Source organism: Prenolepis imparis, unplaced genomic scaffold, assembly GCF_030444845.1.
Source record: "Prenolepis imparis isolate NDT839.2.m4 unplaced genomic scaffold, iyPreImpa1.0 SCAF_8, whole genome shotgun sequence".
Classification (NCBI taxonomy): domain Eukaryota; kingdom Metazoa; phylum Arthropoda; class Insecta; order Hymenoptera; family Formicidae; genus Prenolepis; species Prenolepis imparis.
Window position 1 is genome coordinate 9,588,290 of NW_028141166.1, and position 25,996 is coordinate 9,614,285.

Below are 25,996 nucleotides of genomic sequence, written 5' to 3' on the forward strand. Positions count from 1 at the left end.
AGAGTGCCTTTCTGCATATGGAATGAAGCCAAGTAGCAAAAAACGCGATGCCGGTTATATACCTTCGGAATTTCATACATATATTATATATATATATATACTATTATCAGATGAATCACACACATAACATCAAAAAAATATATGAATATATTTCACATAAGTTAATGCAACAGCAAAATGCACGTTATGAGAAAAAAGAAACATGATATATTTAAATTTGAATTTAGGTACACGAAAACACGAGTACCATTAAAACAATCGTGTTCCTGAATAATTTAAAAAAAAAAAAGTTAAATTCACAATATATAATCTATAATAAAACTAATTTTTTTCTTTATAATAAAATATAAGTTATCATTTTTAAAAAACTATTCAGATAATATTTAGAAACAAACACTATACATTCACGATATACATATCCGTATAAAAAAACTTAAATCAAGAACAGATATGACAATAGTATTTTCTATGACATTAATTTTGTTTGATTTGTACTGGGTTGCGTTCCAACATTTATTGCTTGGAGTAGATTAGTGTTCGATTGACCAACCAGGACAAAAGAAACAAACTTTTATTTGTCCTGATTGAGCAATCAAATGCTACTCTACTCCAAAACGTATATTTTGGCACGTAACTTTACAAATTTCATTGAAGTATAACACTTTCAATTTTTTTACGTTTTGCCATCCGTATGATTTTAATTAATTATTTGATATCTTTTATATTTGGCACATATATTTCTATAGTCTATCATTATTTTAATTTGCTGCCCAAGTTTTTCTAATTATAAGATATTCTCCACATTTCACACTTTTCAGTAAAGATATTTGTATAAATTGGCTATGTGATATGTTATAATGAGTATTAAATTTAAATATGCATAACGCAAGCATGATTTGTTAGACTGCTGTTGCTATGTCGATATTTCTGATTCCTCACGTTATGTGTGAAATATATGTGAACATACTAAACTGTACATGTCTAAATTAAGACATAATATATACAACGCTTGCAGAACGAAGTGTTTTTGAATGTGTATACAAACTTAAAATATGCTATAAAAATTCGATTGTTTCTACGTATATCATTACGTTTCCTACGAATTATTAAGTTTCGTCGGATTTGACAATCAGGCATCATCACGTATTGTAGACTTCACAACACTAGACTTACGTACGCGTTTTACTCATTCATATCGACGATTTGATGAGTAATAGTTTATTTAATATTTCATACTTTTCTTTCAGAGTTTTCAACAAAGTGAAAAGCAGAAGTGCGCACATGAAATCCCACAGGCCAATACCCTTGCCCGATTCAACGGGTCAGGAATCTAAACGACCGACACAACAGTCAACGAAAGCGCAACAACTGCAACAATCAATGCCATTGCAACAAAACCAACAAAAGCAACAACAGACAGACAATGCTATGCTACAAATTCAAGATCATCAGCAGCAACTGCCTGCGAGTATCAGTGACAACAACGCCCAAAATACAGCACACTTATGCCGTAATCCGACGAGGCCTCCATAGGACGAGATTCAAGTAATTAAACTTAAGTTACCTTAACGAAGGCTGTAATGATACTATAGGGAAGTAGTAAGGTCGCGCGCGGTAAAGCAGGCTCTTATTAAATGATCGCACAATCGTTATAAATAACGCTGCAGAAATATCTTTTTACGTGAACGTGAAGACTTTTTCTCATGAACGGGCACGCTGCGCGATAATAAACTTCCACGATAGATAGTTCCGAAAATACCTCCGCGAACATCTCCTCTGTATGTGCGAACCTGTGCAGGAGAGCTGTGACTGGTAAATTTACTCGATCCGACGCGGACTAATTAGATTTATTGCGACTTGAAGAATATATATAGTATCGATCGTTCAAGAAAAGACATCTCTCTAACGTTAATGGGAAGCTAAGCACTAAGGAGTCGTAGAACTCGTAGGGTTTAATGGCGCAGCGGTAAAAAGATCTTTAACTATGCAATCATAATATTCGAGCTCTGTTCAACAAGGAGACAGGGTATTGACCGTAAACATCTTCCTTAACATGGAAGACGAGATCAGCCGGCATCAGCGTAAGAACAAAAAATCGTCATTAAAACAGGAAGCGAGAACGTGCAGATTTTGCATTTTGTTGAAGACAAAAAGTGAATACGATTGTTTAACATGGCCTAGAAAAATCAAATACAACTCGACAAGTAAACGTACGGAAACGTACACACGCCACTGTCGCCACAATGAGTGCTAACTCAAAATACGAAAGAGATTGACGTGCACCTACAATAAGCGCCTAACGATTAAACGCGATTTCAATGTACCTATTTATTATGCACGTGAAATGTTCCCAGATTGTGCCACAAGATATTATTGTTACCTGTTACCCTCTCGCAATTTTTTAAAAATGTTTTAGGTTGTTTTCTCTTCCGATTACAACCGGGATCAGTTTGCATTAAACCGTATTTTTCAGACCATATTTTTATTTTCTTGCCGATGAGGGCGATAAGTACATGTTTTATAATTTACAAATTTTATAGTCGCTTGAGCGAGACTACGTAACGTTATTAACGTTTTTACTGGCTAGAAATTATGTTTCCAACATTAATATTAGTTTAATCTGAATAAACACTGATAAAATGATGAAATAAATTGCGGTTTGTCGACCGATTCCGGAATGTAATGTACAACTTGTTGCATGTTCGCGCTCTAGTTTTATATTTAGTTTAAATATTATTAGCATATCGAAAATTTGAATGAGAATAAGTAAATCCTATCACACATGCGTATGTAGAAGAGATTTGTTGAAACTCCTTAATTTCTTTACCTCTGTTACTTAGTAGATTAATAGTACACAATTGCATAAAAATTTTAATATATATAATATATATATAATATATATATATATATATATTATATATGTATATATATAAATATAAATATGTATAAACGCAAATTGATGTAATTGAGAAGACTTCGTTTTAGCTTAGACAAATAATCATCTTTAGAAAGGACGTTGTTCAAGTTTCACTTCAAAAGCGTTTCCTGCGTCGTCGATACTAAAGGTAAACTAACGATTATACATATGCCCATGCATACATATTATACATATGCGCATTCAACACACACAGACACAGAATAGAGAACATTTATTAAATAATATCAATCAATTTCAATGATCATTAAAATAGTTATATGTACATAAGATGTGTACATGTTTGTACATATAACGTCAGTGTCTGTATGTATAATTAAAATGAGGTCTATGCAAAAGTAAGTAGGCTAGGTTTTAGATTGTTTTAGGAGGGATCTATACATACATATACATACATAATCATACATACATATATATATATGTGCGTGTGTGTGTAAAAAAGTATATATACGTCACTTCATTTTCTACCTTATTAGAGACTACGTGGCAAAGCTCTTGATCTAAAAACAATAATTATAGTTGCATGTTTCCACAATTTATAGGAATTTTTCTTTCCTGTTTAAAAGTTGTTACAATGATGTTCCTGTATGTAAGGTGCCTTAAGCAATAAAAAAATTACTTTTTTTATATCTTGATAGTGTATTGAATTCTTAATTTTTTTATTAGCGTTGTTACATTCTTCAATTGTGTCTTTGAAATTGACATTTATATAAAACAAGAAAATAATTTTAAATGTTGCAATATATTTTTTCTGTGTAAAAATATATATTCTGATCAAGAGGTTTCACAGTTTATGTCTTTTGTTCTTCAATTTATTTTTAGTTGTCCATGAATTTGTTTGTGTATATGTATACACACAAATGCATGAATACTAAAAACAAATTAAAGATATATATATTTGTATATATAGGAACATCTTTCCCTCGCAGTCATTCAATACATTTAGGATAAAAATAGCAAAAAATGTGTTTTATTAAAACAAACATATATAAACAATGCGTACTAAATATTGTATAAAGAGATCAAAATATATTTATATTAAAGTTTTATTTATATTTTTATATTTATATTTATATTTTTATTTATATTGAAATTATACACAAATTGTTATTCGAGAGAATTGCCAATCGTAGATGCTCTAATAATTCTACTCTTGAAATCATTGTTGTTAACATTCTTCTTCTATTAACTTTTCTATAATTAAGTGAATCATAGACGGCCACACACACACACACACACACAAAACGTACATTTTAACTTTTTAAACTTTTCTCAAATAAATACAAGTGACTGAGGACGCTTTAAAAACTCTGCCAAGTTTTCACAATTCGTAAAAAAATGTCTTTAAATCTTCCAATTTATTTCCGTCAGAAATATAAGCTATCATTGTAAAAGAAAGTCTAATTGTCCGAAATATGGAGATTATACTCTCCCTTATGACATTAGACATTCAGAGAAGCGTGCACTTTAATCTCTATTCTATTTTTATGTGTGTGTCTCATTAATCTTATCCCCCATTTACAAAAATGTAATGCAAACTAAACATCAAATATTCCGGCCACAACATCTGCATTACTATCTATTTATTTACAGACAAGAGACTATATATGAGGGGGTATCACCAAGGGCACTAATTTAATTTTTAATGCTTATATGTATAATATTATTCGAGAATTATAGTAATTTGCCATTCTTATTAACGGCCTATAATAATATGTGCTCTATTCTATTAAATATCTTAGTAAATTGTAAAAAAATCTTTTTTAATTCTTCCGATACATTCGTGATATCGTAAAATTTATATTTGTAGATATTTATGTGATAAATTTTCAAGCCCATGGAAATACTCCTTTGTACCATGTTAACTAACATGAATCGTTCTGTAATGGTTGAGTAGAGTGGCCTTCAGTACAGGAGCAAAAGAGAGAGAGTGTAGTATTATTAGAGATCTATATACTATACTATTTAAGATTCTAGAATTTCGAATCTTAAAGTTAGTTCATTTAAGGAATAAAATTGTTATGGATTTCGACCACAGGCTCAGTGCGTAGGTCGATTACAACAAAATTAGCAGACATATCATTTAAGACAATACACTTGTTACAGAAACTAAGTTTCTACTAATATAATTATTATTATATGTAATCTAACTCTTAATCAGACTTAGAGCTTCAAGGGAATGGCGTAGGTAGTAATAAATGAAACGATGAGATAAAATATATTGATTCTGATCAAATCCAGAAGATATAAAAATAAATAATATAAATAAAAAAATATATTGTCACGATAAAAAATTACTTTTGTTATTCTAAACTCTTTTTTGTTATAGTTTATTCTAAAAATTATATAATATTTTTGTGACTTATTACGATTATATGAAAATGAATCCACATGATATACTGTTTAATTTTACTAGAAATTTTATATGACGAAAAAACTGGAATTGAGACTTCAATTTGACACTTATTTTCTTTATATGTGTTAAGATGAAATTGTACTCTGGATTTAGAACAGTAGCAATACGAAATACAGTACTGGAGGCTACTTACTCAAAATAGGAAAGGTATGAAACGAAGCAATGAAACCGTAACGAAGATATGCATGAATTGTACAAACGAGTCCCTCCACGTCACAGAAAAAAATGATATATATATATCTATATGAAGAATATATATATAACAAAATGATAACTATGTGATGTATTTAAATGGTATGTGGTATATGGTATTACATATTTGTACATAGGCGGACCCGTGCCATCAACTAGTGAGTTGTACCGATATTGTACTGCCATAAATCGAATAGCGATAACATCGAGTGAATGGATCTGAACTAATCGTCGACAAATTTGTACATGATATAATTTTTGTTTTTTGTGCTCTCGTACATGTATGTGATTAGATGATTATAACTTGAAGTTACCAACTAATACTTAACTTAATGGCTGTGCAAATGGAGCATTTTGCACTCATTGACAATTATTAAACAGTTGTATTGTTTCATATTTTACATTTTATTGTATGAACAGTTATTTATTCATATCAAAAATTACCGTTCTGTTGTTATTATATTACTCCTATTTAATTTATATCGCACGTCGCACGTTTAGACTTGTGTTGACACGTCACGCGTATTTAATTTGTTAAAATATTTATTCATATTTATTTTCGAAATCTCATAACAAGCTGACAAAAGACATTAATCGAGATTAATAATTTCGTGCTTGTTTTTATCATAGACGAGACTCTCTTTACTTCTATATTACTGAACTAACATATTGATAATATATCAGTGATTAAAAAAGATACTGACATCCCGCATTCGCAGTTGTGTGAGCTAAATTGAAAATTTACACACGCGTTATATAAGAATATAACTAGGATTACCGTTGGATGGAAGAAGCGGATAATAATCGAGCAATATGTAAAGGAGAAAATGCCAGACTTCTTTTCTCGGCAACGAATACTTATAAATTTATTATTATTTCCTAAATGCAAATAATTGTAGAGTTAGTGATGTTTTAATATGTTTTAATTAAGTTAATTTCATTATTATTGATAATTTATTTTGGTAATTATTATTTGGGAAAACCACTATTATAGTAACTATATTATACTACTTATTCTGTTGGTTTAAATAAATTTTCGCGCAATATTTTCTACAGAATGTTCAATGCACGCCATAGCTTATTTTATAAAAAGCTCTTGATAATCGTTAAATAATTTAGTACTGGTGGAGTTTAATAAGTTGTGGAATATATTGGTACAACTCGATGAAGAAAGTGTAGCGTGGTTATACACCTGAGGAATGTGCTCAAAATATTGTATTAAAGAGAAAAAAAGTCTACTAAATGATCATCAACGTTTATGCAAAATTACTCTTAATAAGTGAAAAAAGTTATTACGGATTATTGATATTGTAATCTATCGTCCTCTTATCTATTATCTACTTTAATGTCTATCTCTATACACCAGCATGGTTCTTTATACTCTTCTATTTGATGTTATACTATTCTCTATTAACTTTTACTACGGAACGTACTGTTAATAGTGTTTTTAATGTACTAGAACATGGTCAGCTGTAGAAGAGTCACGCACATGTCACATCGAAATTTATACGAGGACAGTTATTACAATTATTAAAAAGATAATGAGATGCGTTGATCATGAGATAAAACGCGAATTCTAACATATAATTATATAAGCTTTATATTTCTATATATATCAAATATTTAATGTCATTTATATATTTTTTCCGCATATTGATATGTATATAGGTTTATCTCCATATAAAACCCTTAAAAATGTGTCTAAGACTTATTTTCATTGTTATATTCAAAAATATATTCAAAGATATAATTTGTCAGATTACCTTAGCTTCGTCGTTTAATTCGTATGCAAATTAAAATATTAAACAAATCTAAAGAGTAAAAAAATGTGCACGACTGTACAATATACTTCCCTCTCGCTCGTATAAAAAAAATCGTCGCAATAATTCTAATAGAATGAAAGAGGAGCACGTGCTCGGTAGCAATATATTCAAGTGGCGCGTTTGTACTATCGTTGTTTTCTCATATTTCTCTCTGCTCAACTAGATATTATCTATAAGTATACCTATACATTTAGAATCCACGTTATCTTAGCTACTTGTCCACCTAATCAGATTCTTGCCTTGCTCAAAGAGACGCGAGCTCGGGCGAAGCAAAACACAATTATCTCTCTTATCCAGACTGTGTAATAAAATCGCTCAAAAGTTGGTGCCATAAGCAATATGGACAATATATTCTTAAATGCGTTATAGGTACGTGTGGACTAACTACAGCTGGCCGGCTAAGTTCTGCTTTAAAAAGCTCGATAACAAAATGCCTTGCAGTTGTCTTCCACGAGTAATCGCGAGAATTTTTAATATCGTTCATTTTCGTTTGGCAATATTTTTTCTTCGTAAATTTATGCTTGTAAATAATTTTAAATGTGCTTACATACACGCACACGCGTAATCAGAAACTTGTTTTATATGTGAGATTGTTTTATTTGATATTACTTGATTTCCAATTTGATATTGATTTTTACAATTAATATTATGATTCGCAAAATTTCATCTCGTCACAACTCTCAACTTTTTAAAAGGATTTTTAAGCACATAATACTCGCAATTGACTTTTGGCAAGAAGCTGCAATGTGTTGTTTACATACTTAAGCACAGTTCAGTCAATTTTAAATGCGATGTGGTATCGAGTTGCCAACGAAAGCTTAATTTAATCTGGAGTCTATTGAAGTAATATGAATTGAGAAAAAGCGAGATATAAGATCATTGATGAAGAGAAAAGAAGAAACTCCAAAGGAGGCCTCCAGAACCCCCCGAAGAAGCAACTCCGCCACATGTCTTCGAGAACAGCACAAACGATGCGGTGAATAATCTGCGAATGCGAGGACTTTGAAAATTCTTTGTTGCGTAAAGAAAATTAGCATATGAAATGAAATAACATATAGATAGGAGTGCCCACTCATAATTTTTATTGTTATCGTAGATTCGGCAATCTTTAAAATCGACGACTTGTCAATCTCAATAGATTTTGATCGACTTATAATCTTTTATGTAAATTTTTTTTCAAACTTTGATATTTATTCCTTCGAAACAACTTTAATGCATTTGGAATGTGAAAAATAGTCGATGCGTAAAGAGAATGGGTGGAACGAATTTTATAAATATAGTCTCGTTTATATTATTGAAAATGTTTGCGGGGCGTAGAATTTTCGATTCCTCTTTGTCCAGGTATAGGAGCCGCATTCATAATCTAGTTCACGAATTCGTAATCTGGCGAAGCGTAGCATCGAAACGAAATGCGAAATAATAAGTGAAAAGCGAACTCGAGTCATCGGGATTTGCATCTGATCATTAAGGAGCTAATAAACGACTTAGCCAGGTCAACGAGCGTTTGCGCATCAGTATTATATGTTGAAAAGCGATACTTATATACATTGAACTAGTGATTACATTGCGCATACATATATATACATACCATTTTATTTAATATATATATATATATATATATATATATATATATATTGAATATATGAGGAAAAAGCGATATTACTATATTATACACATGCATATTGACTCAGATAGTAGCGTACGTGTATATATGTGTCGCTGCATACATATGTATACATACACTGATACAATATATATTTATATATATATACAAAACTGAGTATGGTGTACAGAAAGAAAGAGAGAGAGAAAGAAAAAAAAGAGAGAAAAAAGAGCGAGAGAGAAAAAGAGAAAGAGGCCGAGCGGTCCCGTACTTGCTGCGTTAAATGTCGATGTTGTTCGTTAAAAAAAATTTAAAAAAAAATAAAAAAATACAGAAATCCCACGCTTCTTCTGAATCGTGAGAGGCGGGACTTTGGTACACAGATCAACGGTGACTATGGAGCAAGAACAGCTGATACATATAGTCATACGCGATCTCAGAAAAAAAGAAGAAACAAAGCGGCATTTATTTAATAGTTCGCGATTTTCAATTTTCGACAAGATGGAAAAAAAACGAAATCGAGAAATTCGCGAAGAACTTCTAGAAACATTACTGACCGATTTGCATCACAACCGTTGTCGAAGGACAGTGTAATCAAATATAAAATCAAAGAAAAATACGTACTTTCTGCTTAGATCGACGGTATATGTTAAAATATATAGACATATAAGCTTTCGTGCGATCGGATCGTTATAATAAGTCGGTCTTTTCTAGCGATCCGTATTAGAGAAAAAAGAAAACAAGAAAGGCAAAAAAGAGGAAATACCGAAAATCCTGCCTCATGACAGCACGAGCATTAAGTGTACCATTAAACTCTACTACTACGATGATAGGAAAGCAAAAAAAAACGAGCGAAAGTGCGAGCACGTACGTGTCTGCCTGTGTGTACGAGAGATAGGGTGAGGAATTTTAATACTGAGATGTAATTAAATAATCTAACCGTCGTTTATAAATGAATATATATAGTATATATATATTAAGACAAATACTGAATATATATAAAGTAAATATATATTATATATATTATTACTGCATTGCATAGATAGTATATATATATTATATGTACGACATATACATATATATTGTATATGACTATTTTCTTCTATGAATATTGTGTATGTGAGGTGAGTGCTATTTTCATCGTACGTCGGAAGACGCACCGCGATCCGCGACAAGACGCGAGATCTTTGATAACGATTCTAGATGCGAGATTCTAGATGAAAATCTTCCTAGCTTCTTTCTTATGAGAGTAAATATTTTATCTGATATAATAGAAAAACGAATGTTTAAGACAATTTTAATAAATATTTTAATAGGGAAGTATATATACTCTATATAATAGACAAAGGTATTATCTCTGTAGATTCACTATGTATTAACACTGTATACTTCAATTAACTATAACGTTCAACATACGTCCTCGAAAGATTTCATTATCGCCTCATATATCTTCTTAAAAGTTGAATCGATTACGAATTCTACGTTAAGCTATCGCACTTATTGCTCTTCGATGGCAATATCTATCTCGCGTTGTCCGCCGCGGCGCGTCTTGCGCCAGCTATCTCAACACCGAGCTATACCAAAAAGCAAATTAATAACAAAAAAAGACATGTATGATGTGTAAGCCAAGTGCCTTGTGTTCTGGTAACTAATCGTTGACTTTTAACTACGATATTAGAAGAAATGAGAACGAGAGTGAGAAAGAAAAATAGAAAGGCGATGAATGAAGAACTTGTCAATATCAGCTTACTCTAAATGTAAGCATGTTTATCAATAAGAAATTTTTTCTTTAATTTGGCTATAATGAAGGTAAAAAAAAAGAAAAGAATATAATACTAAAAATCCATCTTTTCGATTCTAGCAAGTACTTTGCGTTGCAAATCCAGCGAATCTAATAAAATTACCCGAAATGCATTTCACGAATTTTGTATATGTCGATCGTATAAATATATTTGGAGATATATTTTTTATGATTTTCACTAATGATAAATTAAGTCACTGTAATTTTTTTTATTTTTTAGCTAATTTATGAAATTCGAATATATAAAAAGATATGTCTCACATTACTATATTTTATGATTCTCTAATTTTTTGGCAAATAGACAAAAATTAATTTTTTTATCTCGAATTTGTAATTCCGCGTTAATGACAAGTGATTCTAGTTCATTCGTGTCAACTATCATCGAGTTTAAGCAACATGCTAACATTGTGCCAAAGCAAATTAGCAATTGCCAACGTGTGTACCTGGTTCTGCAATTCTACTTTTAAGAATTACAAGTTTGATTTTAATCAGTTAGTCTCTCCGTTTTCACTGCCTATATTTCCATAAAATTTTGTACAATGCAATCTTTTTATCGTTAATGAAATTATCTCGATGTTTTTGCAACGCATTGACGAGATATTAATTAAATTACATTCTCCATAAAACCCCCCCAAATAATTAGTAATTACAAAATATCCGTTTTCTATCTTTTGTTTTCGTTACAAAATCATAAGGAAGAACGTCTGATTCCATACCATCTAGAAGGGGCACTTAAAATTTTATTTAGCTTCGATAACTTCCGTGGTATATTATTCAATATATATAATATATAATAATTAATAGAAAAATGTTTATTATAACATTAGTAAAAATAACTGTCACATACAATTCTTTTACTAACAATTTGTTTAAAAATTAATAGCATACGAAAATATTACTTTTTATTTTCAGAACACATTAATAATCTTACGCGATGTAAGAAAATAAATAAAATCTCAGAGAGAAACAGAATGCTTCGAAGATGCTTAAATTGCTATTATAGAAGGTGATTGTATATACATTTTTTTATCAAGATTTTAATCACGGAAGTAACAGAAGCGAAGGGTGAGAATGTGTCTAGCAGCGTGTTGCCGGGATGTAATGTGCGTACGAATTTAACAGCAAGACGAGTAAGAACTATCCATTATCTTAACAACGGTTGTTAATAGAGATACTTCTGCCGTAGCGCAACTAAGAGAGGCCCCATACCGGGTCTTTTTCATTCGAAGTGGGCACTGTTTGGTGTTGTGATAAGAGGCAAAGAGTGATAGAGCAACAACAAGAAAGAAAAAAAGAAATAGTTGCAAGTGCGAATGACGGATATGACTGAGCGAGACGATCGAATGAACGATGTATGTACATGTGCGTGTTTCTTTCCAGCGAGATTCAACACTTAATGTATATCTCTCAATTGTAAAACGCTAGCTATGTCTACAAGGAATTGATGTAAATAGTAGTTTCGGTAGATAGCAAAAGTGTCGTGGCCGAGGGAGCTCTGCATCCATGACGCACGGGGAAACCGCCTCGCAATTGTTTATCGATTGATAAGAAACTAATTCGCACAAGTGGCCAATATGTTTAAGTTCCTTCAGTGATTGTGCAGCTATTGTCGATAATCGCGAAGATGTTCATAAGAAACGATATGAGTCTCATAAATTACGAGACGTTTATAAACTAGAAAAAAATGTTCTCCTGGTTTTAAAATAAATCTTTGCAATTCAAAGTATTTTTACAATAGATTGAATTTCTACCAGGTACGATAATGTAACGAAATAATAATCCGTTACGCATACAAACTCGTGCCAAAATAATAAAGTTAATGGCGCTAATATCGTTTCTTATGAATGCAATTTACAATTAACAATTATTCTACAATTTTGTGTGTGTGTGTGTGTGTGTGAGATCGGCGAGAGCACCGACGAGATCCTCGATGAATGTGTCATGCGGCACTTCGCTTCATGGATGCATTGACGTGGATGAAAAAGACCCTAAGCAGACAATCTTCCGTTAGTTAGACCTTTAAATGCGAGTTGTGGCACTTTGACTGCGGGTGTGTGTGAATGCTTATGGAAAGTATTAATTTATAAGATGCAGATGTATGTAGAGGGCCCTGATCGTGTTAGATTCTGTCATAATAATGTTTTTTCTAGGTAGAATATAATGCGAATCTTTGTCGCACGGGCGTGATAATGGATACGAGTGTGGACATATTTCGTGCAAAATTTATTATGCAATATGAAATTAAGATCAACGCAGTCTTAGAACTTTTTCGGCAAATAATTCGAAGCGTAATCACTCGTAAAACTTTCGATTTCTATACGATGCGATTACTCTCCGACTTTATCATGAGATACATGAAATTTAAATTTTTTATGCAATTATTGCAATTAATTTTATCCATATAAGAATGTTAAAAAAAAATCCGCACTCGCTATCCATTTCCAGCTCGTTTGTGTTGCTCTTGTTAACGTTTATATCTTCTTCCTAAATGATCTCCTGTGCAATCGGTGCTGTAATGAAAATTGAGTTGTACGAGCGTTGATTGACATTCACGAAAAAAGGCGCTTTATATAATCTGTGCGATTACATTGAGAAACTTGTTCCAAGGCATTTCTAGATGAGACAGCAGTCTATCGCGAAGTTCTAACACAAAGTGATGTTGGTACTTCCGATAACTTGTCGCTAATTATTATTCGCGAATATAGCAAGTTTAATTTTTTTGCATGTCAACGTACAACATCCCAATATTGTTATCGTTATTATTGCGGCTTCCAGACTTATCACAACAAGTCCCAAACACTACTGTACACTATTGTGACCAAAAGGTGTGACAATGATTTTTATAATATCGAATTCGCGTACATTCGCTCCCTTTGTATTTCGCAAAAATCAGGCGACAAATAACAACGATGCTCAAGAAATTAAAGCGAAAACGACGATCAAGGGATATGCTTTCTCGCGAGAATTCAATGTCAGTACCTACTAATATCGGACATCATTCTTTCATCAATAATTAAACGATGCAGTTTTGTCGGAAGATCAAATTGTATCGAGTCACACATCACGAATAAGTCGATCCAACTATCGCTCGGACTATCATGCTACACTGTCGCGTTAACATATATTACGACTGGATCAGTAAATCGTGAAGATCTACCTCCCTCGATCGTACTGATAAGATCGTCCTCGCACGAGCGAGAAAAACGCTCAACAATAATCACTGTGCCAAATTATAATCAAACCTTACCACTCAATCAAAAATCTCGAGGCAACGAGAACTGGGTCAAAGCCGCAAATGCAGCAAAAAAGATATATAGAGAGACTGTGAAAATCAAACTCTAGGCTATTTATAAATCTCGAGCGATCCGAGTGAAAAGAAAGAGTTAATCTTATTTTTCGTGAAATAAAAATATAGTGTCATCGCGCGTATATTTAAATTTTTAGATATTTTAGAATTTTTCTGCGCTTCTAAATCTTCCGTAAGAATCTTTCGTAACGTCATACTTCAAGCTCGAGTTGTACGAAGTAAAAAGAAGAAAGATGGCTCGTTCGTTCTTACTCGCTTCGCTTGTTTAACATCGATCGTGTTAAAGCGCGTTCGTCAAGCCCGGCTTGTCAAGAGCCTTTCGTAGATTTTCCCGTTCCTCAGCCACCGACCCTTATTAAGATTTAAATACTTTTTAAGCGAGAAGAGAGAGGAGAGAGGCGCCTCGTGGCCCGCAGCGGCGAACGTGTAGTATGCAATAATAACATGTATAAAGAGCATGGATTTTATATGTGTCGTACTCGTACATGGAAAAAAAAGCACCCTCACCTCCCCGAGATCCTTCTTACTTCGGTATCAATTAATTCAACGACTGCGTCGCGAGCTAGTACTCGTCGTGCATGTAACGCAGGGCTATCCTCGAGAGTCATTCTCATTAATATCATTCTTGACAATCAAAATGATGGAATTAATTCATTGAAGGAATTAATTCCTTAACAAACATAAATCAAACAGTGAATTTGTTAAAAATATTTCGCTCATTTTTTCTCATAAAAAAAAGATAATATATTCATTATGTCATTCTAATCATATAAATATATCTGAATAAACTATTTATTACCAATAAGATTAAAATAATAATAATACAATTATTTATATTTTTGTTAATAAATAAAATTAAATTATACGATTATCGTATTCGTTGACAGACTCTCGAGATGGCTCTACGAAGAGAAAGCGCATGGTCGAATTTTTTTCGCGTATTAAATGCTGTTAACGGGTGAGCATGTATTGCACAGAAATATGCAAAAATCACAGCTGCAGCTTTGAATAAGGGATAAGTGATCTAGAAAAGAATAACGTCCCGCTCGCGCGTGTCCGCGACGGCGATGTCTCGCGAGGATTCTTCGTGTATTTTTAAGTAGTTTATATAAAGGAAGCAGTATTAAGAATGGTCAGTAACGGTGAAAGCCACATAGATTCATCTATTTAGCGGCACATTTAATATTAAATGCAATTGTCTGATTCCGAATTTTAATTCTGTAATCGCGAAAACCGCGTGACAAGAATTTTGGACACACGCATTTAATGTTAAATGTGCAGCGAGAATACAAGCCATTAGAGATATGTGCCATTCGTGTCACTCGGTGCGATCGAAAAATCGAAAAGTAATCAGAGCATAGCTAGAATGTCGATAATTTCGAAGGGGCTGTGTGTTGGTTTTACCGAAAGGATCGTTGACTTTAATCTTGGTTTAATTGGCTCTACCATTTTCCATAGAAACAGAAAGGAGGAAATGTTAATCTATGATTAAAGCTAATTGTCGATAAAGCCAGCCATATAAGAAACCCCTTACACTCGAAATTTGCGGACGAGAGGCCTGAAAACCCGAAGAGATTTATCCTTCTAATCGCATCCCCTCGCTGGGCTGGACGACTATTTTCTTGAAAAGATACGCCAATTCCCCCTTGACTCTCTGAGCAATCTTTCCGCGCCGTAAGTTGTACATAATAATATAAATGTATATATACTTATATATATTTATGATTGTCAAAGGTGTTCGCGCATATTTTTATGTATGTCAAGAGTGGGTCTCGCAATCTGCATAAATCGGTCGGTGTGTTGCTGTCGTACTCGGTGTCGTTTACTTTTGTATCCCCGACCTCGTGCGTGTATATAAAATTGTAAGAGTATCTCCTTCTTCTCCACACCTGTCTTTCCTCGTAGATTATAATATGAGCGTACGTACGTCCAGCCCTCCAGCAGAGAGGAGAATTTCCTAAGTATCCGTTTAACCCTTGTATTATTTGTTTCCCTTCCCACACGTCTCTTTTCACGCACGTCGTTTCTTGAAAATAGAAAAGCACGACGCGAGTGGAAAACGCTAAAAAAAGGGGCTAAAAGATCGCGTTGTACGAGTGCGTGCAAGAGTGAGAAAATGATGGAGCAAACACGAAAAAAAAATAAATAAAAGGGGCGAGATACGAATATCTGACATATCAATACGACACGATCCTTCTTGACAACCATATAGCAATATCTCTCCGCTCAATATAGTGTCGAAAAAAATTTAAAAAGAAAAAAAAGAGAAAAAAACAAGACATCTTTTGGAGCATTTTAATCGGCGGGGGGCTTTAGAAACTTCGTATCCCTCCTTCCTCCTATTAGGAGTTGTAGACGAATTTAGATATGCTTTTGGCTTACTATCCGGGACTGAGAAAAGAGCTGAGATGCGAACGAGCCTTTTCCTGAATTTCGTTGTTAATCGAAACCTTGGGAGACTTTTAACGATCGCGCTATATTTATGCTATCGTGAAACGAAGATTTTGAGACAGTCGTCGATGTAAGAATCAATAATCCGCGGCTTCGATCGAATACTAATGCACAGTTCATATTTAAACTTGCGGTTCATTTTTTCTGAGGATAAATCATCATTATTGAAAAGTTATTTCTTTCAGGGTCGTCTTTCGTTAATTATGAAAATAATAATAATCAAAGCGAAAATCAAAACATAAGGACACATTTATATATTCCTTATTAATTTTGCGAAACTTTACACATTTATTAAATCAAACTACGATATATTGCCTTTTTTAACAATGTTTCTTACTGTGCAAGAACATATGTGATATACTATCATAATTTTAAATACGGATAATAGCTTTTATAATGCATGCAAAATGATCATCATCTGCAAAATATGTAAATATAAAGGCGACCCTGGATTTAATTATAATGTTAATAAATAAGAAAAATTACGAAAATAATGAAACCATTTTCGTAACATCTCCCTCAAAATAATATTAAAAACATGAGAAAAGAAAGAGAGAGGGAAAAATTGTTTATTATTTATTCTGTATTGTAATATAACAATCAAATGCATATGAATTGTGAGAAGAAATGCGCTGAATGGAAATGCTTTCGAAATATAGCGAAAAAGATATACGGCAGATGAATATGAAATATCAGAAAACGAATCATATTAATATAAAAAAAACTCTTCTATTTAATTCAATTTTCAATTACTCTATTAACTCATGATTTCATTAGATAGCAACTCTTTTACATCCAACATAATGTCTTTTCCTAAATAAATGTCTTTAAATTTAATTCGATTCCACCCCCGTTCTCGCTATATAAAAACTATTTCATATATTAAAATATCCAAAAACCACAAAGATAATCTTTCTCTCTCTCTTCCGATATATCTTCTATATCTTTATAGATCTTTATAGATACGCGTATATGTGCAAGTACATACACAAAAACAATATGCGCACACATAGATTTTTCATATGTCAAGTCTTAAAAAGGCACACACGTCGCAAAACACAGAATATATGCGAATATAAAAAATGCGGATGAATACATCGAATTCAACGAAAAAGTCAGGTAAATCAAACGGAAAATTGAAAGGGGACAAATTTAATCAAATAGAGGCTATCAGTGGCATGGCAAAAAATGCCTGCCAGAATGATATGACACATGTATGACGAGACAATGTTCGCTAGACGCAAGGATACGTACTACAGTACAAGGTAGACAAAATGTTTGTAAGATATCGACTAGGTTTCGATGAATTTCTTTTTAAACTAGCGCTAGAGTATGAGCAAAGAGACAATGTAAATGTGTGAGAGATCTATCCCTTTCCTTCCCCCTGTCCTCTCGAGCCTCCGCGCCATTCTTTTTCTCCCTCTGTACGACGAGTGTAAAAATATCATGTAATTAACACACCGATAATTATATATAAATATATATAAATATATATATATATAGATAAAAATATATATATATATATACGCATACGCGCGCACATAGACGCGTATACGCGCACGAGCGCCGCGCTATGGCAAGATGATTGATTGTGAGTCATTTAAATAATTGTTATATGTATTTTCTATATATTATGATAAAACTAATACAATGATATATATATTGAGATGACATTACGGTACTATTAACTATTAAGTGTAGTTAATTTTAGAGACTATTCGGGGATATATTATATCCGCGCCATGCCGACATTCTCGGTGAAAAAAAGTTGGATCGCTCTATAGTCCAACACTTTCTACAACACACTCTCCGCACATACATAAAGAGAAAGAAAAAAAGAATTGCGTGCGTGAGGCACAGGCGAGACACTCGAGACGGCACCCTCGCATCCTCTCCGACGAAACTCTCCCTTTTTCAAAATAAAAAAAAAAAAGATACGAGACAGAAAAATATGAGAGACGAGCAGACAAAAAAAAAGAAAAGAAAGAATATTAATGCGACACTGGGTATATCTGTGGTGTCATCTCGGGTGTGGAAAAGAAGTTGGTACTCGAAAGAGAAAAAAATGCACACATACATACAACACATACACATACACACACTGAGTGAAGAAACCACAATGCGGAATTTGCAACAAAAAAATGTATTTTCTCACTCCCACTGCGCGAGGTGTATGTTCATCGCTACATCTTATTTGGAACGAAAACCTAAATATTATTATATAAAATTACTGTATAATTGTAACACGAAAATTGTTTTTCAAACGATATGGTATTTTTATTGTAGATATTATTATATAACAAATAAAATCATGATTCATTGTATTTAATCGTTGGTTAATTAGTTTGAATCCTATCAACATTTTCTTCTCTCTCTTTCTCTCTCACTCCCTCTCTCTCCTCCTCCTCCTCCTCCTCCTCTCTCTCTCTCTCTCTCTCTCTCTCTCTCTCTCTCTCTCTCTCTCATTGTTGCTTTCTCTTTATAAAATATCTTGTATCACATCTCTTATTAAACTCACATATAAGATTAACGATCTTGAATAGTTCTTTTGTCGTCATCTGATCAAAACGACTGTGAGATTATAAAAATAATGTTTAGAGATCTGAATCCTACCTTTGGATGTTTAACCGCATTTCAGGAAGCTGGAGGGCAGCATTCTTAACTCGTACCCAAACGAATGAGGCTTATCACTGCGCTAATTAACGAATCGCGACGATTGTATAACACTTAATTTTACACTCCCGATATTAATTTACTCGTGCAAACTCATTTTATACGAAGAAAAACGCGAGAACAATGCGAATATATGCGAGAACGCGACATTACGTGGAGCACGACTTTACGCGGGAGTGCGACGTTACGCGGGAACGCGACTGCGATACTCGATCTCGAACGCGCGCGATATCGATATATTGCAAATATGGCGTCGCGATATAAAAGGCGTCAAATTTAAATTGTAGGTAAAGTTCTGTAGAACAATTATTGATTTAATTAAAATAAAAATTATAAGAAATAATATTGTTGCAAAAAAACTGTTCTACAAAATAGTATTATTTTAATTTCTACGAAAGTAATGATATTGCTTTGACAAAAAATTGTGCCAATTAAGAATAAAAAATAATGTAAATAATTATCAATAAAAGTGTTTTTTATAGTCGAAAAAATTAATTAAAAAGCCGTTTATATAATTAGAGATAAAAGTTAATATGAGAATAATGTTGCGTCTATCGAAAAAGATGTTTTTTATAACGGAACGGTATCTCGCTTGAGTAACGTAGTTATATATCGATGAAAAACACTGCATGGCGTAGGATCGACTTCCTTTCTATTTCTGTTCAACGTGTTGTTACATCGTCAAGATGCAGAAGGTAATTTTTTATAATTATTTATAAAAAGTAATATTAATTGAAAAAAAATATAACACGTAATTTTCTTTTCAGAAACAAAAAGAGCCGATCCATTCCGTGCAAGTCTTCGGACGTAAGGTAAGTTTAGCGATGAGAATGAGGTTAAATTTGCGCGTGTACTCTCTGTACTTACAAAATATGTGTCTAACGCTGCTTCTTGTACATGGCAGAAAAGCGCGACTGCAGTCGCATACTGCAAACGTGGTCGTGGAAATCTCCGCGTCAACGGCCGACCGCTGGAGCTGGTGGAACCCCGTGTTTTGCAGTACAAATTGCAGGAACCCATCCTATTGCTGGGCAAAGTGAGTAAGAATTAGTATAATGCGAAAACAGATAGAAATGTTTTCAAATTAATGATGGAAAAGAGATGCAAATTCTTAAAAATGAATTTATTGTTTCGACTTGTAATCGAAATTAATGTTTATAATCTTTCTTTATTCTAAACATAATGATTTATTGTTAGGAAAACAGAATTTGCGAATAACTTTTGAATACAAATGCAAGTGAGATGCAACATTTTCCAGAGAAAGATACTTACATATATTTGTATTTTAGGAAAAGTTTTCCGGAGTTGACATCAGGGTGCGAGTAAGTGGTGGTGGTCACGTTGCACAAATCTACGCCATTCGTCAAGCTATTTCCAAGGCTCTCGTGGCATACTATCAAAAGTGTAAGTATATATTAATATTGACTACATAACTACATAATTATTGAAAGTTTATTAAATTCTAATTTGATTGTGTATTTTAGATGTTGATGAAGCTAGCAAAAAGGAAGTAAAGGATATTCTTATCCAGTATGACCGTACTCTTCTTGTCGCTGATCCAAGGAGGTGCGAGCCAAAGAAGTTTGGTGGTCCAGGTGCCAGAGCACGATACCAGAAATCTTATCGTTAATGTCAAATTTTACATTACATTTTATTCATATTACTGAATAAAAAAAAACTTAAAATCTATATATGTTATATATTCTTCCTTCATATACTTCCTTCACGGTTCTTAATGTGTATGAGATACATTTCTTACTATATCTTTATAAGAAACATAACTTAGCGTTTTCATTTTATATAATATATTGAGAATTTTCTAATTGTAACCCGATTTTTTTTATAATGAGAACACTAGTCAACAATTTGTGAATATATACATATATTTTTTTTGTATATATATATTTCTATATATTAATTCATTCTGTTTAATTTCTTCCTCTTCAATCATTTTATATAAATTAGGATTAATAAAATGTTGTCTTATGTAGATCTATTTTGTTTGTAATTTTAATTATTTTATAGCAATTTTATCTATAAAAGTAATTTTTTTTTAATATTGCGTTTTTTTAGTAAATTTATATTTATCTAGTGACGAAAGGGGGGGGGGGGGGTGTATGTACACAAGAAAAATAAAATATAAAAGGCTATTTAGATAAGAATGTGATAAAAATTTTTGCACAAAGATTTTGATAAGATTTGTTTCTACATATTTTGTACGCGAATATACTTTAGTGCGAGTAACGTCATATTGTGCAAGGTAGAATAGTATGTAAGCTGTCATTAATTTTCAGTAAATTTTTCCAAGGATTAATCAAATCTGCCTAAAAATGAAGACCCGATTTAACACTTACGATCTTGTATGTTCAGTTACTGAACTACAAAAGTAAGTAAAAGATAAGAAGCTTTATATTTCGAATTTTATAGGATGATGAGAGAATTATAACCAAAAATATACATATATATTTATTTTTTTTTAATATAGAATTTATCTAAAATATAAAACCGTATATTATATCTTATTTTATTTCAATAAATATTATATCCCCAGCTATTTTTTTAATTGCACAGTTATTAACAATTATTAAATATATATTGATATGAATGTTTTGATACTAATGTAATATAAGTTTCAAATACTAATATAACACGAACATTTCAAACTTAAAAATTATATGTAAATTATTTTACGTTTATTTAACAATTTTAGGCTTATTGGCATGCGTATCAATCAAATATATGATATAGATCATCGTACCTATCTCATACGCTTTCAACGTAGCGAAGAAAAATGTGTTCTTTTACTTGAATCTGGTAATAGAATGCACACGACGAATTTTGAATGGCCAAAAAATGTAGCCCCTTCAGGTTTCTCCATGAAGGTATTTGCAAATAAAAGTAATTTTGAATTATTCAATAACACATATGATGACAATTATATACTTTGCAATCAAAAACATTTTTCAGATGCGGAAACATCTTAAAAATAAAAGATTGGAGAGTCTTACTCAAGTTGGTATGGATCGAATAATAAAATTACAATTTGGAAGTGGCGAGGCTGCATATCATGTAATTTTAGAAGTGTATGATCGTGGTAATATAATTCTCACAGATCATGAAATGGTCATTTTATATGTCTTAAGACCTCATACAGAAGGAGATAAGATTAGGTAAATGTCCAAGATATATCTATAATCCAGAATATATATATAAAATCATATAAAATATTGACAAAATCATATAATATCTAGATTTGCTGTGAAAGAGAAATATCCATTAGATAGAGCACATTCCGCAACAATGCCACCTATCAATAAAATTCAAGAGCACATTCAGAAAGCTAAAGAAGGAGATAGTCTTAAAAAAGTATTGAATCCACTATTAGAATTTGGTGCAGCTGTGATCGATCATGTTTTATTTAAAGCTGGATTTACTTTTGGTTGTAAAATTGGTAAAGATTTTAATGTCACTGATGATATGCCAAAATTAATTCTAGCACTTGAAGATGCAGATAATATCATGAATCATGCAAAGAAACATGTTTCAAAAGGCTATATTATCCAGAAAAAAGAAGCAAAACTGACTCAAGATGGCAAGGAAGATTTCATATTTACTAATATTGAATTTCATCCTTTCTTCTTTGAACAGTACAAGACTCAACCATATAAAGAATTTGATTCGTTTGATACTGCAGTGGACGAATATTTTTCCACAATGGAAGGACAAAAACTAGATGTAAAAGCTTTACAACAGGAAAGAGAAGCTTTACAAAAATTAGAGAGAGTAAGGAAAGATCACAATCAGAGATTGGTTACATTGGAAAAGACACAGGAAGTAGATAAAGAAAAAGCAGAATTAATTTCAAGGAATCAAGCTTTAGTGGATAATGCTATACTGGCCATACAAAGTGCCTTGGCAAATCAGATGTCTTGGCCGGACATTCAAGTTCTATTGAAAGAAGCTCAGGCTGTAGGCGATCCTGTTGCTTCTGCTATAAAACAATTAAAACTGGAAACAAATCACATTACTTTATTATTACATGATCCTTATGAAGACAGCGACGAAGAATCTGAACTCAAGCATATGCTCATCGATATAGATTTAGCCCATACAGCATTTAGTAATGCTAAAAACTATTATAGTCAAAAAAAGGCAGCCGCTAGGAAGCATCAAAAGACAATAGAATCCCATGGAAAAGCTTTAAAGTCGGCAGAAAAAAAAACGAAGCAAACACTGAAAGAAGTTCAAACCATACATACAATTAATAAATTAAGGAAAACTTATTGGTTTGAAAAATTCTATTGGTTTATTACATCTGAAAATTATTTAGGTAATCTATTATTTAATAGATTTAAATTAAAATGTTATTAATTCTATAATTAATATAAACATATAAATATATATATATAGTGATTGGAGGAAGAGATCAGCAGCAGAATGAGTTAATAGTGAAAAGATATCTAAAGGCAGGAGACTTATACGTTCACGCAGACTTAACTGGTGCCAGCTCTGTTGTAATAAAAAATCCCAGTGGCACTCCTGTACCACCCAAATCGTTAGCAGAGGCTGGTACAATGGCTGTTGCATACAGGTATACAGAATTATATCTTTAGTTTTACATATAGAATATTTACAATAATCTTTGAAATTATATACCTGTGAATTTATATGCCCTTTTGGAAATATTATTTTATGTCCTTACATTATTATATTGTGATAATTATATCTGTAATTATGAGATTAATATTCTGTTCATAGTATAGCCTGGGATTCCAAAGTAATAGCTAGTGCATGGTGGGTGCATCATGATCAAGTATCGAAGAGTGCACCTACTGGAGAATATCTCACTACTGGATCCTTCATGATACGTGGAAAGAAAAATTATCTTACACAAAGTCAATTAATCATGGGATTGGGTATTATGTTTCGTTTGGAAGAGAGTTCAATAGAACGGCATAAAGATGAGAGAAGAGTTAAAGCTGTAGATGAGGAAATCGAAAAAGTAGATTCGATAATTGAAGATGACAAGGAAATAGAATTAGAAGGTGATTCGGATGAAGGTAAATATAATGAAATAAATTGTTTAATATTTAATTATAAAATTATTACGATTGTTAATATACTTATAACATGCAATTTTTTTTTGTTAGATGAAAATTTAGAAAATAAAAATACATTAAATCCAATTGAAGAGGAGAATCATTTAACAGAAGAACAGGAGAAATCAGAATCATGTGCAAAAAATAAAGAAAACGATGACGAGGAAGAAAACGAAGAAGATGATATAAAATATAAGTTTCCCGATACACAAATTAAAATTGACCTTTCAGGTCCAAAGTAAGTTTAATACAAAACTGAATTTTACTAATTAAAGTTATAAAACTTTTAATTTTTTATAATTAGAATTAGAATTTTTATAATTAGATTGATACATATGTATTCTCACACAAAATAGGGTAAAACTACACATTGATAACAATCAGCCCATAATACAAGTGCAGAAAAGTATGGAAGAAAATGTAGTTTATTTAGGAGATGATAAGCCTGTTATAATAAATACATCAACTAAGGAGAAACATTCGAAAGCAAAACAAACAGACCATTTAAAAGAAGAAATAGAACAGATTGAAAAGAGTGACAAGAATGAACATGATAACAAAAAAGTGCAACAACCTGTTTTTAAACGAGGACAAAAGGGAAAATTAAAGAAAATGAAAGAGAAGTATAAAGATCAAGATGAAGAAGATAGACGACTTTCAATGCTTGTCTTGCAGGTTCTATTTTTTTCTTTCAATTTTATGTCACGCATTTGTTGTAAACTTTATATTTATATATAACTTAATTTCTCTATATATCTCTGTCTCTTTATTTTTACATGTACTCAGTCGGCAGGAACAGCTAAAGAAGATAAAAGAAAAAATAGAATTAAAGATCCATCAGGTCCGAAACAACAAGGGAAAAAAAAGACTAATCCAAAACCAAATGTTCCATCGCAACCTGTAAACATGGTAGATAACATTGACGATGAGGACACAGGTCCAATTCCTGAAGTTGATATGCTTGATCAATTAACAGGAAAACCTTTCTCAGAAGATGAATTATTATTTGCTGTACCTGTGATTGCGCCTTACAATACCTTACAAAATTACAAGTAAGATAACTATTGGTGTAAAAAATCGATAAAAAAGAATTTCTCATTTACAATAAACTGCAATATTAATTTCAGATTTAAAGTGAAATTGACACCTGGTATTGGAAAAAGAGGTAAAGCCGCTAAAACAGCTGTGGCTGTATTTCTCAGAGACAAAGAAATTTCTTCACGAGAAAAGGACCTTTTGAAGGCAATTAAAGATGAGACAATAGCTAGGAACATACCTGGAAAAGTGAAAATAAGCGCTCCTCAAATTAAAAAATTAAAAAAATAATTACTTGGCTCAAAATGCTAATTTTAATTCAGGTAATTGAAAATTTTTTCAATCATTTGCAATATATAAATTTTTTTCTAAATATGTTAGAAATTGCGCACTTTTTAATTATATAGATTCTTTGACATTTCATTGAAACAATATTTCAATAGAGACTTGAAATAATTATTTTTCTCTTTTTTTGAAGAAAAAATGATTTATAAGAGCGTTATGTATAGCAGTTATAAAAATGGAAAGTTTGTTATGTATTTACTAATATTTCTTTTTTTATTAATAATAATTATCACAAGTATTCAAGTACTTTAAATATATAATATGTGTAATATGTATATAATATCCACATACCACCCATGTAAATCTTTAAAATTAA

At 32.0% G+C, this 25,996-nt stretch overlaps 3 protein-coding genes across 7 annotated transcripts in view; all 3 read left to right on the plus strand.

Moving 5' to 3' along the window:
* Positions 1-18,852, plus strand: part of LOC145939600 (uncharacterized) — a 405,991-nt gene extending 387,139 nt beyond the window's left edge. For 4 of the 5 annotated variants that reach the window (XM_083044035.1, XM_083044036.1, XM_083044038.1 and 1 more), the window contains one exon: positions 1,248-18,852. In XM_083044035.1, coding sequence (XP_082900161.1) covers positions 1,248-1,533 — 286 coding nt within the window. In that variant the 3' untranslated portion in view covers positions 1,534-18,852. The remainder of the gene's footprint in view (positions 1-1,247) is intronic. The other variant, XM_083044040.1, reaches the window with a different exon arrangement.
* Positions 18,853-19,814: 962 nt separating this feature from the next.
* On the plus strand, positions 19,815-20,890 carry Rps16 (ribosomal protein S16). The gene is made up of 5 exons (XM_083043605.1): positions 19,815-19,896; positions 19,969-20,013; positions 20,106-20,237; positions 20,491-20,605; positions 20,686-20,890. The coding sequence occupies exons 1-5, from the start codon at positions 19,888-19,890 to the stop codon at positions 20,829-20,831; spliced, it is 447 nt and encodes a 148-aa protein (XP_082899731.1). The 5' UTR covers positions 19,815-19,887; the 3' UTR covers positions 20,832-20,890.
* A 506-nt stretch (positions 20,891-21,396) lies between these two features.
* Positions 21,397-25,978, plus strand: Clbn (Nuclear export mediator factor NEMF homolog Clbn). Its single transcript, XM_083044995.1, has 10 exons — positions 21,397-21,587; positions 21,912-22,083; positions 22,169-22,371; positions 22,453-23,531; positions 23,612-23,792; positions 23,960-24,261; positions 24,352-24,538; positions 24,657-24,975; positions 25,087-25,352; positions 25,428-25,978. The coding sequence occupies exons 1-10, from the start codon at positions 21,532-21,534 to the stop codon at positions 25,624-25,626; spliced, it is 2,964 nt and encodes a 987-aa protein (XP_082901121.1). The 5' UTR covers positions 21,397-21,531; the 3' UTR covers positions 25,627-25,978.
* The last annotated feature ends 18 nt before the right edge of the window (positions 25,979-25,996 follow it).

Bases quoted from the DNA above. Each gene is read 5' to 3' on its own strand.
- Rps16 (XM_083043605.1), top strand. The intron at 20,014-20,105 runs GTAAGTTTAGCG...TGTACATGGCAG, and splicing joins TGCAAGTCTTCGGACGTAAG to AAAAGCGCGACTGCAGTCGC. The intron at 20,606-20,685 runs GTAAGTATATAT...TGTGTATTTTAG, and splicing joins CGTGGCATACTATCAAAAGT to ATGTTGATGAAGCTAGCAAA.
- Clbn (XM_083044995.1), top strand. From the start codon at position 21,532: ATGAAGACCCGATTTAACACTTACGATCTTGTATGTTCAGTTACTGAA. The intron at 23,793-23,959 runs GTATACAGAATT...TTCTGTTCATAG, and splicing joins ACAATGGCTGTTGCATACAG to TATAGCCTGGGATTCCAAAG. The intron at 24,976-25,086 runs GTTCTATTTTTT...ACATGTACTCAG, and splicing joins TTTCAATGCTTGTCTTGCAG to TCGGCAGGAACAGCTAAAGA.